Source organism: Caenorhabditis remanei, chromosome I, assembly GCF_010183535.1.
Source record: "Caenorhabditis remanei strain PX506 chromosome I, whole genome shotgun sequence".
Taxonomy (NCBI): Eukaryota; Metazoa; Nematoda; class Chromadorea; order Rhabditida; family Rhabditidae; genus Caenorhabditis; species Caenorhabditis remanei.
Window position 1 is genome coordinate 8,521,775 of NC_071328.1, and position 19,861 is coordinate 8,541,635.

The following is a 19,861-nucleotide window of genomic DNA, read 5'->3' on the forward strand; positions in this document are numbered from 1 at the left end:
TAAAAAATTTTTAAAGCATAACATTTAAGACTCAACCCTCTGCATTCCGTTCAAAACCCATGTTTTCACTACAAAACTTCGGTAAATCATTTTACACTGCAGTAAATTCATATCATAAATATTAAACCTCTAGAGACAGACAAACGAGAGAAGAGAAAATCGGGGAAAGTTTGGGAAATTGGGATGAAAAAACAATTGGTGGGGTGACTGGACAAGAGACAAGGAAAAGTGCGCTTCATTGCACGTATATCACAAAGAAAAGGGGTTTTTAGCGCGAGTAGATTTCAGAAGAATTTGGAAGGCCTTGTACACTAGAAGAGCAGGAAAGGGATGAAACGGGAACGAAAAACAAATTAAAATCAATAAATTAAAATATTAAATATATCGATTATTCATTTTTTCTTCTATTGATGATACGGAGATTGACGATAACCTGGTCCCCCTGGCCCCCGCGCGAATGGATTCCCTCCTGGGGCTCCAGCCCCAGCTGGTGGGAATCCAGTCGGTGGTCCTCCTTGAGGGGGGCCTTGTGGTGGTCCTCCAGGCCCACCAAACGATGATGGTGGTGGGGCAAAAGCTCCTGGACCTCCTGGTGGTCCGTATCCCACAGGTCCGCCTTGTGGTGGTCCTTGCGGTCCTCCAAAGCCTGACGGTGGTGGTGCAAAAGCTCCAGGGGTTCCTGATGGTGGTGGCGGAGCAAAGTTTCCTGGAGCTTGGGAGACTGGCGGTGGTGGAGCGAATCCTTGTTGGGGTGGGCTCACAAACTGTCCTTGTGGTGGTGATGGTCCATTTGGCCCTCCAAACTGTGGTGGTCCTTGAGGCGATGGGGCTCCGAATTGTGGTCCTTGCGGAGATGGGGCACCGAACTGTGGTGGACCTTGTGGATGCGGGGCTCCAAACTGCGGAGGTCCCTGTGGCGGGGCTCCAAACTGTCCCTGTGGTGGCCCGCCTGGCCCACCAAACTGTTGTGGTGGATTTTGTTGTTGAGGTGGTTGAGCATATCCTCCGTATTCAGATGGTGGTCCCGATGGTGGTGGCCCTCCGAAGTTCTGAGGAGTTGGTGGTGCTCCATACTGTGGTCCACCTTGTGGTGGTCCCTGTTGAACTGGGGTCGACGAAATCGATGAGTGAGACTGGGGAGGTGGTGCCTGGAATGGTTGGGGTGGCGCTTGTGTGAATTGTTGCTCATGTTGAATTGGTGGAAGGGCCGCATTGGAAGTTGGGAAGGATGGGATTGTGGCATTTGATGGAGGAATAGCTCCGAAGCTCTCAACGGGGGGTTGACAGAAACTCGAGTTCAGCGATTCCAAAGATGCTGGTGCTCCGGTGGAAGCTGGTGGCGCATGGAAGCTGTTTTCCAGTGGAATTTCCTCCTCAACGTGAGCTGGACGATGATTGAAATGCTCTTGAACGGACGGCTGAATGGTTGCTGGAAGCTCAGGTTTCTCAGATGGAACTGGAGATGGTGGGGCAGCTTCGTAGCTCTTCTGGAGTACGATGTTGTCATGGTGAGTTGGTTGTGGTGGAGCAGCGATAGAAGAAATATGAGCCGTTGATGATGAAGAATTATCAACTAAAGAGGCCAGATTGTCGAGAGAAGACAATGCGCCAAGGAGTTTCCCAACGTCGAGCTGAAAAATTTTAATTTATTCTTGACGAAATATTTTTCAAATCTCAAAAAGTTCCCAATCAATCGGAGACCTTTGATAAAGTTTTTTTTCAGTTTTTGAGTTATATAATGGACCTATTCACCAAGTAGCAAAAAAGCAAACAATTTTTTTTACTAGTAGCAAGAATAGATTTTCTGCTTTTATTGCTACTTTTGTGTAGGCCGATAATGTTTTGCAGAAAAAAAAAAATTAAAAGTATTCAACAAAAATACCTTTATCTGCTCGACTTGTCTCTGTACGTCTTGCACTAAATCATGGGCTCTCGAGTCGACAACAACAGTCACATCGAGAGTAGCTCCAACAGTGTTTAACGCCAAAAGAAGATCGTGGTCACTGGTTAATGACACCAAATCACCGTCTGTAATTAACTTATTCGTAGTTATGTCATAAAACAGAAACTAACCTTGATCCTTATATTTAAGTAAGAAGTTAGCGTCTGAAGGTAGAGCAAAAATACGTTGCACATTGAGCACCAAATCAATTAATGTCAAATCGTTGGCATGATGAAGCGATGACTTGCGCACGTCATCGGCGAATCGAGCTTTCAGAATAGTGCTGGTGATGGCTCCGTTTGATTGCACCATCTGTAATGATCGAATTGAGTACAAGTGAAACTTTTTGGAACAAAGACTTAAACGAATCAGAGACAAACACCAAATTCTGCAAGACATTTAGATTAATACCGTTGAAGGACGGGGTAACATAAATTCAGTGAGTTTACAAGAATTCTAAACCAAAAATAGATTCATCCTAGAGTAACTAGCATGAAAAATTTCAACACGAGAACCGGAACTTCAGTGATTAAAGCAACAAGATCGTCTTAGATCAAAGCATGTCATTTTTAAGATTCGATTCCAAGTTTTTGTTAAAAATCAAGATTGGATATAGCTTATTTCTTCTTGAAACTTGATTTTACATTCTGAAGCTCTGCCGAATTAAAATTGCACTTATTTATCGAATAAAAATCCAGGAAAAAGCGATAAGAACAGTAGAAAAGCGATCGGTATCCGAGATTATAATTCCACGTTCGTTTGAACCACGCCGCACTTGCGACAGGCGTGCGGTGTTTGCGAACTGGACTCCTCCTATTTTCAAACTCCGCCTTTGTGTTTTCTCTCCGAATTTTTGAAGTGAACGTTTCTGAAACAGGCTTTACCTTGTTTAGTTTTCAGAAAAATGTCAGATTCCAGTGATGACGAATACGAAGTAAAAGCAAAAAAGCAGAAAAGTGAGTGCGATAATGAGTAAACAGATGAAAAACTGAACAGAGGAAAGAAAAAAGATGATCGAAAATTCACGACGCGTTTTTGCAGTGTCCCGGGAAGCGTCCGATGAAGAATGTGAAGGTTTGGAGCCTGTCGAAGTTGAAAAAGTGCAAACAGACGAAGATAAGATGAAAGAGTTCGCAACAATCACCGCTACCGATGAAATTATGGCTCAAACGATTCTTCAAGACGTGGGATGGGATCTAAAAAGAGCGTTGGACGTTTTCTTCGGGAGCGATGCTTTCAAAGAGGCCAGAGCAGAAGTTGTTATGGGTCCAACTTCTTCAGAACCTTCTGGAACTCTAAAAATGACTGCGGAGGATTTGAAGGTAGGACGATAAGGGAGAGAAAATGAATTTAAAGGCTTTTTTCAATGAGATTCTTCCTAGTTGTAAAACAAAGAGTTTCAAGTGTGATAACTAGCAAAGCGATAGTTTTGGATCAGAAATGTAGCCGTAATATTTGCAATTTAAACAATTTTAAAGAAAATCTCATTTGCAACTAGTCTTACTCTGTTATGTATTACCCTTAACACTATCGGAGTGAGTTGATTAGTATTCTTTCAAATTCCCCATCAAAAACATTATTGTTTTAAAGTTCTCACAGGTAAACATGTTTGCATACCGTAGCTTGAGTCAAGACTAATCAATGACTAATCAATTAATGAGCAACTCTATGTATGAGGTTTAACGTTCATGGATACGGCCACCAATCGATCGATCCGAGCATTTAAATTCATATTTTCCTCGTTATCTTAATTCCAAGTTGTTTATTACCAGAAGTAGTTTGTGCTCCACCATATTTGATCATAGCTTTCAACTAGTTTTTACGGGAGCTGACAAGTTTTTCTTATTCTTTATGTGTTGTATTTTAGGGACTTGAAATCAATGTGATGTCATGGAATATCGATGGACTCGATGGACGAAGTTTGGCGACAAGAATGAAAGCAGTTGCTCAAATTGTTAAAAGGTATGACAATCACATTTTCAGACCTAGACCTCAAAATAAGGACCGCGCAGCAAAAAACTGTACTATTCCAACTTTAAAAAAAACAGACTTTTCAGTCTCAAATAGTACGAAATTTCTTCTAAAAATCTTATTCAGCGTGAATCCGGACATTCTATTTCTACAAGAAGTTGTTGATCGTGACCTCGGACCAATCGACAAACTTCAATCCCTTTATAAAATCTACTACTCAAACAGAGGATGCCAATACTATACAGCAATTCTTGTTTCAAAAATGTTCGAAGTGGAGAAACATGACGTCATTCATTTTCAAAACTCTGGAATGTACCGTACGCTTCAGATCGTCGAAGGATCGATTGGTGGCATAAAAGTATTCCTTCTGAATACTCATCTGGAGTCTACACGTGAACATCGGGGTCAACGGTGTGCCCAATTCAGTTTTTGCATGGACAAATGTGAAGAGATTCTAGCTCAAAATCCCGGATGCTTTCTTTTTTTTGGTGGTGATCTTAATTTGAGAGATGAGGAAGTTTCGAGGATTCCTAATGGTATTCTTGATGCCTGGGTTTCAGCTGGAAGTGATACGAAAACTAAATTCACATGGGATACTTACAGAAATGATAACAAGCAAGGATTCTATAATGCAAAAATGAGGTATTAAGCTCTCACATTCACGGCATAATAGTCTACCGGTGTTTTCCAGATTCGATCGTCTCTACTGGCATGGACCGCTCAATAAAGTGCAGTTTTCACTGGAAGGTCGTCAGCGCATTCGTTCCTGTTTGTGCTTCCCATCTGATCATTGGGCCATTAGCGCCACATTTTCAGCTATCTAAGCTGCAATATTTACCTTTCAACCACTTTCACCAGATCTTCTCATTCCATTCACTCGCATCGAAAAGCTTTTTCTAAATTCCAATCTCACATAAAAATCTCTGATAGTTTTAATCTTTATTTGCTCTCTCTGAACCCCTTTTCACCTGATTAATCTCTAACTTTCACCGGTAGTTTCCTCCTCTATTTCCCATATGATTAATTTTACCGCTCAAGACACTGTACAGCGTTAAATGTAATTCCGTGCACTTCTTTCCCCGATTGTTTTTTGTAAATAAATCTCATCCTTCTGATTATTTTCTGTTATCATCTGTTCCTTATCCACCACCAATGACAAGATTACATAATCCAATCGGATTGGAATCAGATGGGGAACCTCATTCTCTATTTGCCTAATGGACATTATACACTAACAAACTAGGTTCAGGACCATGACCTGTCCATACTCCTGTCCTCTTCTTCCTATAACAATAGAGTGACACTTGTTGTGTAACACTGGAATGATATGACCCAAAAAGAGACATTCTTGAGAGGTTTTTGTTTGTTTTTAGTAGAGTATGGACCACTTGGCAGACGACTCCTTCCTTGTAATTTGAGCTGATTTGGAAGAAAATGAGTGAATTTTTGAGAAATTGATCGAAAGTGGAAGGAGGTGCGTTTTTCTTTTCTGCTGTCTTGTTGGCTGGCACTCATCCCATTCCCCTCATTTTACAATTAGCTGAAAAAGAATTAAGAAATGAAATTCAATGAGAAAATCCTACAATTCCCTTGATTTTTCACTTTCCTCTCTTCTTTTTTCTGTCATTGCCTTGTCTTTTTTTGTAGATTTTTCCCCGCACGGAACACTTAATCATTCTGAACATCAACAGAGACAATTCGCTGATAAAATGGAGATAAAATGCATGTTAATTGTCTTTCTCTACCGTAATCAGATAAGGTCTTCTTCAGTGAAATTCACTTCATTTATTGCCCATGGGTAGGAAGTTTATGACTCGGACCGCCCGTGTCCTTCTCATTTATCTTTGTTTCTAGATCAGTAAACGTGCTGATTTATTGATATGAGGGAGAAAAAGAACTACCAGACGGTAAATGTATTCAACTAAAAGAAGGATGATGACGTATTTAGTTACAGTAATCCATCCAAATTGTTTACGGTTTTAATGGGAAACAGTGTTGAGAAAACTTTGTGAAACCATGCTTTTAGATGAAAAAGAGATCTGAAAGTCTCCTTGACTCGTGGCTTAGGCTTCTTAGCTACACACTATTCTGCGTTCAGAGTTTCCAAAATCTAAAATTCCTTCCAAAAACCAGTTGTTCAAAAATGAACTCTTCCCTGAATTTCACCTAAAAACTTGTGAAATTGAATTAAATTGAATTCATCTATATATCCGTTTCCTCACATGTCACATATCATTCAACCTCCTCTTCCAATTTCTCTGAAAGGTAGTAAATTACCATGTCATCCCCTATTCCACTATTCCGTCGCCCTGTCACTCCCTTCATAACTTTTTTCCATAATCTCGGTCGAGTGCCTCCTCCCCTTTTCGCCTACATGCAGTCCATTCTCTTTTCTCTTTTCTGAATATTTTTTGTAACTTATGAAATGGAAATCTCAAACTACTCGTTTCTTTATGGTTTCAGAACTAATTTTTAATAGACTCAATAGTTTCCAGAATAGATTTTTGCAGATTAGCAAGACCATTTTCTTGTTCGAAGCTTTTCCTTTTTCTTGTGTCTCTGCCCTTTTTCATCAATATGGGTACTTATAATGAATTCCATATACGAGCAAAAAAAGAGTGGCTTCCAACATCCGGGGTCACTCGCCTTTTTTCATTAATTAGAGAGCTCTGGGGAGCTTCAGATCTTCTCTTTTTTAATGACAATCAAATTGAGTGTCCCTTCTTCTTTATGAATTGAGTTAGTTCTTTTTTCCAATTGTATATTTGAAGCATTTAGTACGAATGAAAATTTAGTGAGCGACAATTATAGTTTTTTATTTGAGAAGCTATGTTTCGATGGGATTCTGACTACTGTTCCACATATTTTCAGATATATTGAGAGCCCTTTTTACTGATCACAATGAGTGAGTTCTTCCTTTTATTCATAAATCCGTCTGTTTTTGCAATTTGAGAATATCCACTTCTCTTTCCATTTTCTTCAACAATTGTTTTGTTTATAGTAACTCCTTCTTTCCTCTCCTTCCATAGTTTCTTTTCCCAAGCAGTTTTTCGCCTCTTCCGAAAAAATAAGCCATCAGTGTCTAACTCTATCCACATTTTTCATACTATCTCTGAGTGCAAAGTGTTAATCTGTTCGACCGTCGGGATTAGAAGAGAAGAAGTGCTGTTGACTGCTCCGGTGGGGCACCTTGTGCTCCGTGAGCTCTCGTCGGTTTCCGGATTACTAATTTATATTATTTTCAACTCTTTCTAACTAGTTTCTAAACCAACTTTTTTCCAAAAAATCGGGAATCGGAATAGTATGAAAAAGCTCAAAAAGGAGAAAACCGGAAGCGGTGTCTATGATATCGGAGGACACACACATCTATATATAAGCCAGCACATAATTATAGGTTTCAAATATCTCCCTTTTCCCGGCTCTTCCTTTTTCTTTTTCACTTTAGTCCATTTCCTTTTACACACCTTCTGTCAGGGGGTTAGGATTTAGAAATATTGTGGAAATGGGTGAGGTTCTTGTATTAAAAATCTGGTAATTTTCTGCTCACTTTCATCTTCCGAAACTTTCAATCTGAAGCTCTTTGCGCCGAAACTTCGGAAATAATATTTTCGATTCCTTCAATTGTTCTCTTCTACCTGCATGTTAATTTCCAATTGACCTAACAAATTACATAGTTTCCATGTCTATTATCATTAGTCCATTATCCTCCCAATAAAAAAACAAAAGGTTTTCTTGCCATCTCTCTCAAGGAATCCCTTCAGAATCCCCTCCAATTAATTGTCATCTCTATTCTGTCATTGTCTTTTTTTCTCGAGACCAATAAATTAAAGGAGACCCAAAGACAAAGAGCCGTAAATGGCTCAATTGTGTGTTACGTGGATGCTGGGTCTCTTATTCATCCACACTATTTCTATATGAGGAATGGTAGAATAGAAGGGACCATGTGTCAAGCATGACATAACCAAAAAAGGCAGAAAAATGTCGGGAGGAGTGAGAAAAAGTGGCTCTTATTAGTTATGCACCTTTCACTTTTTGCTCTTTTTTTGTTGGTCTGGTGTTTTTTTGTTTTGTTTCGGGAGTATTCGAGTTGTGAGTCCATAGAAAAACATGGGTTCTCGAGAATAAAAAGTAGGTCTTCAAAAAAGAATTTTTACCTAGATTCAGGTTTTTTCACTTTTCACACCATAAATATTCATGAAATATAGAAATGAGGTTCTCTGTCTAATTGATTATAGTTTTCTTTTCCTGCTTTCAATTCACGAATTCACATGAAAACACGAATTGTGCTATTCGAATGAGGAGTAAAAACTCAAAACAAGAAAAGAGAATTCAAGATTTGTAGTGGAGGATTAGTAGTTGTGTTATCGTCATCCTTTGAACAGATTCGATTTGAAATCAGAAGATTTTTTTCAATTTTCAAAAGAGAGTATTTTCTGGGGGTATAAGTATAATCAATTCGGAAGCTGGAGGTTCTACCAAGTGACAGGAGGTGTTTGTCAGAAAGTCTTCTATTTTCCGGATATCTTGAAATCTGTCTCTTATCTTTCCGCTTTTCATAACTAAACTAGATTTCATGGAAACTTCGATATCTGTTTTCCTATTGCAAGTTCCAACCAGTTACCTCTTTCCCCACTATATAGTTTTGTTTATCTCACATTTTAATCCTTTTGGGAAACGGGAAAAAGGATAACCTGATAACTAATGAGCACAAATCCTAAAATTCATATAAGTAGGTCAACGAATTACGAAAAATAGAACTCCAAAAGTTACAAGAGTATTGGAAGTGCAGTCTTGAAAATTCAAAGAAAAAATATGTTCATTTCTGAAATTACAACATCCTTTTCCATAATCTTTCTTATTTTGCCAATTTTGCTGTTGTGAAAAACTAGTAAAATTCAGAAGATTTTCTTATTTGCTCCAGGCAATTTACTCAAAAGTTTCTGCATATTTTTCTTTTACGAATTCTCATCCAATACTTTTATTGTTTTATTACATTACATAATCAGGTTGATATCCGGATTAAGACACTTACACTCAAATACTATCCACAGATTACGTAACACACTTTGCAACAAAACCCTTAGCAGTAGATGGCTCATTCAGGAGAGGAAGGAGAGGTATTAATCCTCTATCTCTCCTCATTCAGATGAAGATTTGAGGAGATGTGCAAATGTTACTACATAGTGTTAATATAGGTACTTATATTATACTTCTCGATACCTACTTGAGATGGAACATCTATACCGGAACTTTGGATATTATACTCAGTGTATAAAAATAAAGAAAGGCGGTTTGACCGCAGAAATATTCAAATGATTTTTAAACCAATGTTTAGGCACTCCGTAGTTTGACATAATTTATTTGACCAATCAAATCTACAGTTGTTTTTAAATTTTAAGAGCTTGTTTGAAGTTCTCCTTGAGTTTCCAGCTTACCACGCCTTAAGATAAAGAAAAACATATTTTTTCAGCTCAAAGTTTCTTCATTTTATATCCAAAAACATCTAACATCTCAGAACCCAGATCCCACTCAAAGAAAGAACTCAAAAAACAGAGAAAGTATACTTCTTCTTTTTCTTTGTCTGAAAAAGGAGTCGACCCGAAAGAAGAAAAGAAACCAATTGATGTCAAACATTCTTTTACATTCCTTTTATCCCAAATTCTTTCCTTTTTCTTTTCCAGTAACAAACAACAAACAGGAGAGGGAGCACCCCCTTCGACATCTTCTACCAAAAACCTCCGATCTCTGAATCTCTCAATATCCCATAATCTCTATTCATTTCACTTGTCTCTTCCCTTCTTTTCTACGGGAGGAAGCGGGTAGGGACATCCCCCTTTTCTCTTCGCTCCGCCCACTTTATTTCTGTTCTTCTTCTTCTTCTTCTTGTGTACCTCTCTCGGTATTTGATAGTAATATGTTTGTTGTTGGTTGTATGCAGAGAGAAAGAGCAAGCATTCCATTTTAATTGTATCTCATTCATGATATTTCGTATTGTTACATTTATATTGCTGCACATTATCCTTGTTTGTATGAGAGGACGGACCATTCAAGGGGAAGGTGTCGGGCTTTCTTTATTGGTGACATTTTCAGTCCCACATACTTTTGTTTCTGTTAGTTTCTGATTGTTTGCCACTTCTGGTCTTTTTTTCCAGCTCTTCCAACGTTTCTGTCTTCTCAGTGTTTCGGTTTTTCAACCCGATCCAATTCCCTTCAAGAGATACTTTTTCTTCCCACTTTTTCCATCTCTTCTCGGGTATTTTTGGTTCATAAAATATGCAAATTGGGCTCGTTAACTCGTTAACGTTAACTCTTCTTCTTTTCCTTTTCCGTTTTTCTCTTCTTATTCTGTTTTTTCTTTTTCTCACTGGTTGCTTTCTCATTTTTATGTATATTTCAGCCAACGAAATCCCAACTTTTCGATGAAAAAATGAAATGTTTTCTATTTTTAATTTCTGCATTACTGGGTTTTGTGAAAAGCGATGAACTCATTTCGACACGATGCCAAGCACAATGTCTACATTTGATGGATCAGAGATTACAAGTGAGTCTTTTAATTAGTTTCTAAAATATTTATTCATTCCAATTATACTACCAATCACCTACTCTCTTCCATCCCCTTTTCTTTGTCAATTTAGTACAGTATCAGGCTTGTAAATCTTCGCGCACGTCTTCTTCTTTTCTCCAATTTTATCTGTTATCACATCCTTCCATCTCATCAAAACTTCCTACCGGAATTCGCCCTTGATTGACATGTTTGTTCTGTCACCAGTGACAAATGTACCTATACCTCTACAGTAACATGATATTTAAGAGGGAGGCACTTGAGAAATGAGCCGACAAAAAAAGGTCGGGCGGCACATTTGCATTCCATGAGACAATGACAATCTGCACAAGCCACGTCACAGGTAGTTTTGATAAGTGGCTATGGATATAGGGGGGATGGGATAGTCGCCTCTGAACAGCCTCTCCCATAATTCATGGCTCATTTTCGTCGACGGTAGTTACCACCTGAATCTTGATACCTCTATTAGCAGATGTCCTCTCAATAGATTCATATCTCTAGCATTGTTTTGTTTTGTACTCGTAACATCTTGATATGAATGTTGCTCTACGCAATACCTTTTACTCTCTCTTTCCCTACTTTTAATGTTTTGATACAAGTGGTAAAACAGATCAAACAGACCGCCAAAGAGAGGTTAATGTCATGTACTAAACTTGCGTAACTCCCCTGCATACATATTCAAATGGTCCCGATCGATGACCACTTAGAATATGATTCAGGGGATCGGCCTGGTATTTCGACTGTTTTAAGCTTTTCCACCAGTTTCAAAACAGTTTTCTTTCCGTTTAACTTCAATATTGTTCCGTTTTCTCTTCCCATACCAAGGGCAAATCTAGGCACTCTTGAGTGCACTTAGCCGACCTCGGACCTTCACACTAACAATGAAGAAGTGTGAACAAAAGTTGTGTCTCTTTTCTATGTGTGACTATGACAATGATGACGAAAGAAGAGAGTTCACACCGGAAGGACCTCCTTCTCTCTATTCATAAATTCCTCAAGAGAGAGAGGGTATTTTGGTTATTAAGTGTGTCCAGTTGGAGGGCAAGAAGAATGGAAATAAATGAGAGCTAGGGGATAATAAAACTTGGACGAATATTCATCCCAACCAATCCATCTATTAGAATCTTGCACCCTCAAAGTCAACAAAACATTAATTTTCTTTTAGAACCCCATTTACTTCTCTCCAGAGGCAGCTGTCTGTCTCTGTGCTCTTTTACAACACATACTAGAAACAACAATGGGAGAAGTATATATGACACCTGGACAGGTCAGGTATCAGGATGAGGAAATGAGGGAATGAGGGCTATTAGCCAGGAGGAAGAGACAATTGTTGCTATATGTTGCTTTTTGTAATTTGATTTAAGGTTACACTCGAAACAAAACATTTATGTAGTCAAAGATTTGAGTAGAAGATAGAGGAATCCAAGAGGGCCATGAAGTTGTCTAGAAGTCACAATCCTTTTCTATTTTATCTTGATAAAATCAGTTGATTCTCGGTTCTTCTCGCTGACAACCGTCCCACCCATGATTTACTACGATTCTCGGGACTTCATCTCGTTCATCAGAAGACCACCCAAAAAGCGTCACGCATCAGTGAAGAGAAGAATTCAGAATACTCTCTCCCACCACAACGGCAATTAGTTTTATGGAGATGTCTCCTACCACCAAAAGGAGAGATTTTGGATTTAGATTGTAATCTCAGTGGAAGTAGGAGGAGAGAAAGAGTATTTTCACTTGAAATCCGGAAGAGAACGAGAGGAAGTACTAATAATTATAATAATGAATGTATATAGTCCGATTCGAACTTCGATAGACTTGTGGAAAGAGTTCTGGAAATTATAAATTTTGGAAAACTATAAACAAAAACTTTGAATCTTGATTCTTTGGAAGCCTCCTTTGGTCTGGATGTGTTATAACTGCTTTTAAAACCAAAAATGGTATGATCCGTCATCCCGTAAACTGTTCATCGGGCTTCATCAACCTTATTATAACCATCTAATCTCTCTTCTGATGACTCTCTTTTCCTCAGGGTGGGGATAAGAAGGGTCAGGTGTGTATGTTAGTTTGGCGGCTCTTTTTTGCCCTTCTGCTAACATCATCAATCAGTGACAATGACATGGGTCGACCGACGTCGGGTGGTCGATAGAGGTCAAAAAAAAGTGACTTGATGATGTGATGCTGTGGTCGAACTGACTTTACTACTAACTTTTTTTAGTTAGCAAGAAACGGGAGGGACCTTCCACATCACATAATTATGGGGTTTGGTGTTGGGAAGAAAAATGAGAAAAAGAAAAGAAGAGGAAGCAGAAATGAAAGAAAGGGAGGAGGGATACAAGGGACTTTTCAAAAGAATCAGGATTCTTTGAGATCTTCTTCAGAAATCAACCGTAGTTGTTTTTATTCGGAGAGAACCAGACCCGTATGTTTCGAATCATGAAGAACTTTCTGTTTCTTCAGTTTTAAAACAACCGCGTCGATCATCCATCTGTCAAGTTCTTCTCCTCGTCACCAGTTCAGAGTTATTGTAACCTTTTCTTGTCCATTTCCATCAAGATTGTTATCTTAAGCACCTTGTATTCAGTACCCCTCACTCCCTTCCACGTCATCATCAATCTTCTTCTCTCTTGGCGCCAAGAAGGTTTGGCGCCAGAGAGAGGAATGATGGTCATAAATGAATTGACTCAGAAAAGAGGAAAATGAGGGAACGGATGTTAGATTTAGTGTAAATTAAACGGAACCCGACAGAGTCTTTCCGATATCGGACACACATTTTATGGTGTATGGGAATGTGAATAATTCGAATAATAAATTGGTGGAACATATGGAACGAAAGGTTTAAAACATTTTCCAGGTCTAGGGCAACCAGGGGATTTTTTCATAGGTTTGAGTCTGGAAGCAAATCTGAAAATCTCTTGATCACTTCTTCAATAGACGCCTCTAAAATCCAGCCAGCTGTCCACTTCTTCATAGAACAATGCCCTCACTCACAATGAATTTTTCATGAATTCCCGTTCCCCGTCCTCTTTTTCATCGAAGAAGAACAAATCGTGAGAGAATCGACACCTTATGAATTCTGAATAATCATCAGAAGAGCCCTCCGCATTAGCATATTGTATTTCAAGTGGATTGCGCCAGGCGAGAGATCAAAGCGCTTCTGATGATTTGTGAAGGGGATGATGGGAGAAGATTGCGTAGGTTCTTCCTCGTAATGTCCATGGAAATTTATGATTTCTTAGAAATCAGTAATATGCGGCAGAGCTGGATGGGAAAGGGTTCTGAAGACAAAGTTTTCCTCAATATGTTCTTTTCCAGTAAAAGACAAAAATCTAGGTTCAGATCGTTCTAACTATCCGAGTAGACAATCCAAGACTTGCCGAATTTCATTTAATTACAGTTATTCTTTCGTCCTTCTTTGTTCTTCCAATCGTTTTTGTTCTCTCTCTCTCTTCCGACATACTTTCCAAAAAGAAAAACACTTGAACCGAGTGCAAATTAACCTGTAATTAGTGAAGAGCCCCCAGCCCTTTCTATTATGTGCGTATTGTTTTGAACCTGTTAGAACTGTACCGCTCATCACTTCAGGAAATGAGAAAAGAGGTGACGCTTTAGCTCCATATTTCCTACTTCCATTGATTCTATTTTACCCAATTGTAGCTCTTGTTCTATTTAACAAAACATTCGAAGGGGTATTATTCATGAGAACCGATGCATCAATGTCGAAAAAGACACGGGGTTGAATAAGAAGGAAGAAGCGGCATGGTGCCAGATGGGTAACAGGAGATGGGGAGACGGTTTATGGTTGACATGCGGACGGCAACGGGTTAAAAAAGAGAAAGAAAAACATTTGAGATAGATTTACAATCGACTCGGGTTGAGATGGGCGACAAAACAAAGACACAAGTTTTTTTTGAAATTAGAATCCGAGCCCTGATGGAAGGGAAAAGAAAATCAGGGATCCAGATGAAAGACACAGTTCTGAACTCAAGCTATTCGCCTCTCAAACAACCCATTTAATTAAATTTTCATTTCGGTTATTACAGACTTGACCTTGCCTAGTTCATTCCCATTTTGACCAGGGTTAATACCACCCATTCCATTAGGCTTATACCTTTCTTAAGCCGGTCTCCATCATTGCTTTCCCGGGTCTACAGTACACATTAGTGCCGCATCATTTGGCATGTACTGTCATATTCTTCGTCTTCTTGTTCAAATCTACTGGTCACCTAACGGAAGGAGATGAAATAATCCGGAGAGTACACAATGAAGACACCAAAAGAAGTGGGGTGCGCGAAAACAGACTAGGCAAATGTTCACGCCTGAATTATCACGTCTTCTTATTCTTTCTCTTCTTCGTATTCAAAAGTCAAACCAAGGGAACATCTATACACATTGGTGTGATTTGGAGAACAGTTAACTCGAGGGATTGGAAAGAATTGGAATGGTTCAGACTAAAGAAACACTATCGAATTAAGCTAGTTTGAAAAATCCTCACATCTTAAAGAGTATTTGTCAGAATTGTCATTATCCAGGTAAAAAAAACTTCAAAAATTTGAAGCTGTAATTATTTTTTGTTTTGTGCAGAAATCCATAAAGACCTGAAAGCTATCCTTAATTGATCTCTTTATTTCAGACAAACTTGGAGCTCCGCAAAACCCTCAAACATCACATTATACAACTTTGCAAGGACGATGTCACGTGTTCAGCGGTGAGTTTCAATATTTGAGAAGAGGATTACAACTTTTACGGTTATGGGTCTGAGACGGGGAAAACAAGGGTTTAATGTGGGAGTAAGGGATAGATAGGAGAATTCATAAAACAAGGGATCTATGTATAGTATTCGTAGAGCTAATGTTAGTAACTGACCGCGGTCCAAATTTCTAAGATTGGATTCAAGTAGACACAAATCTTCCAAAATCCCATTTATCATGTCTTCCGAGTCTCTTATTTTCATGTATTTTGTGTTTTCTATGACCTCATCCACCTCTTGACACACTCGAGAACATGATGAAGTGGACCATCCGGTATGGGGTCCTCCTATTGCTCTCATGTACTTGATACATTGTTTCATGACACAGCAAACACATCTGCTTCGGGAGCTGCAAACCCAAGAAACGCAATGAGCCAAAAAAGAGAATCTCATAAAATAGGAGGAAACGTGATTGATGGGCTTCTGGCGCCTCTCTTATTTGACATAAACCCAAAAATCTTCTAGTGGAACCCGAAAAGAAAGAGATCAAATTTCCGCTCCATATGGCTAGATTAGGACCGAGAATTGTAGTTAGTCAATTGAGATATTTGAATTTTCTGAGGGATTCAGGGATTTTATGAATTCACAAAGTACTATAACTCGTAGAAGGAGAAGTCGAGTGTTGTTGTGACACTTGCTTTATTCCATTATTCAACAACCTAATTCTGATGATCATTCCATCATCATCATCCACCAGAAGACCCACCTAATTTGATTCAATCTCGTTCATTTCCAAGTCTTCACGCATAAATGTTTTGTCAAGTACCAAAGAGGAGGGTCGGTGGGCAAGGGTATAATTATGATGGAGCAGAATAAGACATTGCTACATGAATCACAACTCAGAAATCTACAATTTGCTATAACTGGGACTAGAAGATGAACAAATTTTTGGTTGTTCTGAAACTTTTCTGGAAAATAGTGTTCTAAACATCTCCTCCATCAAAACGTCTCAAAATATCTTATTCCGATAATAAGAAGTAACTAGACACCCTTCTCCGTATGCCAGCTAAATTTTTACGACGCTCTCCTAGCCGCAAGGATTTTACGATTACGGTAATTATCGCCCCACCCGGGTCGGTGAAACGACGGTGTAGGAAAAGAAGACATCTGGTCATGTGTCATTAAGCATTTTTATGGGCCCTGCGAGATTCTTGAACAACTTTTTGTGGCACCGACACGCGGCAGCTTCTTGCTAATTGATGATAAATGAAATGGGTTTTTGTCGGAAACGGGGGAAAGACTGGTTAAGATCTGGAGAGGGATTCAAACTCGTTATTTTTAATTTTCAGTGCTCAGCACCGTGCCGTGAACAATTTGACGATATCAAATCATGCAAAAAGTCATGTGTTGCATCAGATGACCGAGAAACTTGCGAAGATTCTTGTCACTACTTACAGACAATTTATCAAGAGAAACCAGGAGCTTGTCCATCTGTCAGCAATTCTTCCAACTACGTAAGTCTTCTGAATTTCTATTCTTTTTAAAACGTTTACAAAGGGACCACACATCAGGTGATCAAATAAATTCCATAACCTCCTTCACTCACAATCCCACCTGTTACTCTTACCGCTAATCCTCCCCAAAAAGGTTCAATTTTATTTGCCCAAAGATCTCTCGGACACCTTTTTGAAGTTGGACCGCAATAACACTTGAAAGAGTTGCGAAACCATTTGCACTAATCCTTGAGTAATAATGTACTTGGTTCGAGAAGGTGTTTGGGAAAGAAAGGGGAATCCCGGTTCTGAAGTGAGAGAAGGGGGGACTGACGAACTGTTGAAAAGGATGATAGTCAATGAAGAAGAATGAATCAGAGAATGAGTTCATTACATTTTTCAGGAATGCTCTGCCCTCTGTCAAATGGACGGAGACTGCCCAGAAACACAGAAGTGTTGCTCTTCTGGATGCTCTCGACAGTGTCTGAAACCTCGTTCTTCCGATATCCGACTTCTCCCGATCCCTCGAAACATCAGTGTTCAAGAAAGAAAACGAAAAAGAAGTATAATTATTCGATGGGCGACCGGACGTCTCTCTAAAGCTCAACAAAATGAAAATGCTAACTTGTTCCTGGTTCAATGGCGTTGGGGACTTCATGCTGATGAATCTGCAATGACTGAATGGCAGACTGTAACTGTTCGAAACAAACCATATGCTATATTGAAGCATCTTTTATCACCTGGAAGATATTATGAATTCAGAATTGCAGCAGTTTCACAAGAAGGAAGTCTCGGTTTCAGTGTCTCATCGAAACCATTCAAAATTTCAAAAGAAGCAAAAGCTCCTCCACCTCCAAAAGACATCTCGTTGGGATCTTCCAAGTTAGGAACAGCTGGATTATGGAATCAAATGGTGAATTGGAATCCACCGCCAAGTGATTTACCAATTAAGAATTATCAGGTGAGTATGAAATAGATATTAGACAACTAGTTTATTACTTTTTTCAGATTTCCTGGGCCTCTTCCACCAAAGCTGAAGCCGATGCATTCGAAGAACAAATGCGTAAAAAGACCACTCTAGAATTCGCTGCCCACGAAAAACGCAGTCTCCAGACATCTGACGATGACGACGAATTCATCGGAATCCAGGAACGTGATCGTCATTCCGTTGTCGTTCCGAGTCATTCCACATCATCTGAAATTCAAGGACTATTCCCGAATAGTGTCTATATTGTCGAGATTCATGCTTCTGTCGATTCGAGTGAAGGAGAATTGCACGGAGAGAAAGGAATCGTCTTCATCAGAACTCAGGATGCAAGTGAGAATGTTTTATCTGGAAAAGCAACGGAATCAGAGCCAGAGTACACTGGACCAATAGCTAGAATCGCTCACGCTCCAGTCTCTCGAGATGAAAGTGAGGAATTGAAGGTCGAGGAGAGCAGTCCTGCATCAGTACCAAGGTCTTCAAGACCCGCGAGTCATGCTGCTGCTGCTCATCTGGAAATTCAAACTCCGTTCTTTGACACGGAACTTCAAACACAACTATCATGGGTTAACTCAGCATACTGTACTCCAACTCGTCGTCAATTCAGTATCAAAGTTCGAAAGACTCTGTGTCGGGAATACCAACCAAATCATCATTCGGACACTCGATGGCATGATTTGAGAGTTACCGAATGTAGTGCCCTTCTGAAGGGTCTTTCATTCGATTGTGACTATAAAGTGGAAGTTACGGATACAGTAACCGGAGATCCTGTTGTCGATGGAGTGTTCTCTACCGATACATGCGATCAGACATCTTCATTGACACCCATCGAATGCTCCAGTCTGACGACTCCAATCCAGTGTCAAGTGACATCTGAATCCTCTGCTCATTGTCATTGGACAAGACATCATGATGCTATGCAGACAGTGATTGGATATCGAATTCTATTGAGTTCTCCAATCAACCAGGACACCAATACAACAATAAACCAACCACAGTTGAGAGAAGTCAGATATGAGAACTTGCAACCCGGATACGTTTACACTGTAGAGGTGAGTTATTGAAAATCTATCAGAATTCAATGTAGCTGGTTCAAATGGAAACATTCTAAAATTTGACTTTTCTAGGTCCAAAGCATCACCAACAAAGGACTCGGCCGTACAGTAAGCACGCAGTTCGTGACGCATTCCGATTTCGAACAAAATGCAATTTCGAGATTCCCGGGAGGAGAAATCATTGAATTACCACTTGAATCTTCTTCAGCGTCTTCTTTATTATTAGTTTCTCTACTTTTCACTCTCCTTCTGAGGTTACTGTAGTTTTGTTCTTGTCCAGTTTTACTGTTCATTAGTGTAGATTCTATTTCATGTCATACGGGATTTTACGGGTCTTATTTCTACTTGTGTGAACTTTTTCTTTTTCTGAATAAATCTTTAAAACAACTTTTTTCTTCGATTTTCAAAGAATAAAACAAGAAAGGTATGGCACATCTTTTATTTACAGAATTTAATAATTTTACAAGGTAAACAAACAATATAAGCAGTTGAGTTTATCCATAATATCCTCCCATTCCTCCGTATCCTCTCATACCGTATCCCATACCGTATCCACGTCCATATCCCATTCCACCGTATCCCATTCCTCCGTATCCACCGTATCCACCGTAGTATCCCCAACGACGTTGACGGTTGTGTCTGGAAGAGTAGAAATATTTTTAATTCAGGTTCAGAAAATTCCTAGCTCAAGCAAGAAGAAATGATTGGAGTTAATATTCTTTGAGTTTTAAATGGATTTCAAAACAGTAATGTTATTTCTTGATGATATCCAAGTGACCACATTAAAAACAAAGCTACTTACAATTCAGTTTGTGTATTCATCTGATGATCTCCAGTATCCATCTTGGTATGAGTCTCGATTCCAGCTCCTCCTTCCATCGTTTGTTTCGTTTCCAATTCAGTGGAGAATACTCCGATAGCGAGAAGAGCAATCAAGAATACAGATACAAAATTCATTTTTTTATCTCAGTTTATTGAATCAACTGTGGTCTGCCTTTTTCAAATACTCGAAGCATTTTTATATGGAATTGAAACAGGTGGATTCTGCTACTGGTCACTAATGCTTTATTCTCCTTCAAGTTGTTTTTTCCTTCTCTGAACACGTGGAAACCTTTAAAGAAGAAAGATAATTGGGTTGGTATTGGAAGAATGACGTGGAATCTGTC

General features: G+C 39.2%; 4 protein-coding genes across 4 annotated transcripts; 2 read left to right on the plus strand and 2 right to left on the minus strand.

Annotated features, from left to right (window-relative positions):
* Positions 1 to 404: 404 nt before the first annotated feature.
* On the minus strand, positions 405 to 2,254 carry GCK72_001738 (uncharacterized protein; the record flags this gene model as incomplete). Its single annotated transcript, XM_003114684.2, has 3 exons — positions 405 to 1,631; positions 1,883 to 2,028; positions 2,074 to 2,254. 3 exons carry the CDS (start codon positions 2,252 to 2,254, stop codon positions 405 to 407), a joined length of 1,554 nt encoding a protein of 517 aa, XP_003114732.2.
* Positions 2,255 to 2,846: 592 nt separating this feature from the next.
* GCK72_001739 (uncharacterized protein) lies at positions 2,847 to 4,737 on the plus strand (the record flags this gene model as incomplete). The annotated part of the gene is made up of 5 exons (XM_003114584.2): positions 2,847 to 2,898; positions 2,984 to 3,264; positions 3,810 to 3,904; positions 4,040 to 4,555; positions 4,605 to 4,737. 5 exons carry the CDS (start codon positions 2,847 to 2,849, stop codon positions 4,735 to 4,737), a joined length of 1,077 nt encoding a protein of 358 aa, XP_003114632.2.
* A 5,603-nt stretch (positions 4,738 to 10,340) lies between these two features.
* On the plus strand, positions 10,341 to 18,959 carry GCK72_001740 (uncharacterized protein; the record flags this gene model as incomplete). The annotated part of the gene is made up of 6 exons (XM_003114678.2): positions 10,341 to 10,454; positions 15,106 to 15,180; positions 16,512 to 16,676; positions 17,059 to 17,616; positions 17,664 to 18,692; positions 18,768 to 18,959. The coding sequence occupies 6 exons, from the start codon at positions 10,341 to 10,343 to the stop codon at positions 18,957 to 18,959; spliced, it is 2,133 nt and encodes a 710-aa protein (XP_003114726.2).
* A 230-nt stretch (positions 18,960 to 19,189) lies between these two features.
* Positions 19,190 to 19,652, minus strand: GCK72_001741 (uncharacterized protein; the record flags this gene model as incomplete). The annotated part of the gene is made up of 2 exons (XM_003115013.1): positions 19,190 to 19,334; positions 19,498 to 19,652. 2 exons carry the CDS (start codon positions 19,650 to 19,652, stop codon positions 19,190 to 19,192), a joined length of 300 nt encoding a protein of 99 aa, XP_003115061.1.
* Positions 19,653 to 19,861: the final 209 nt, after the last annotated feature.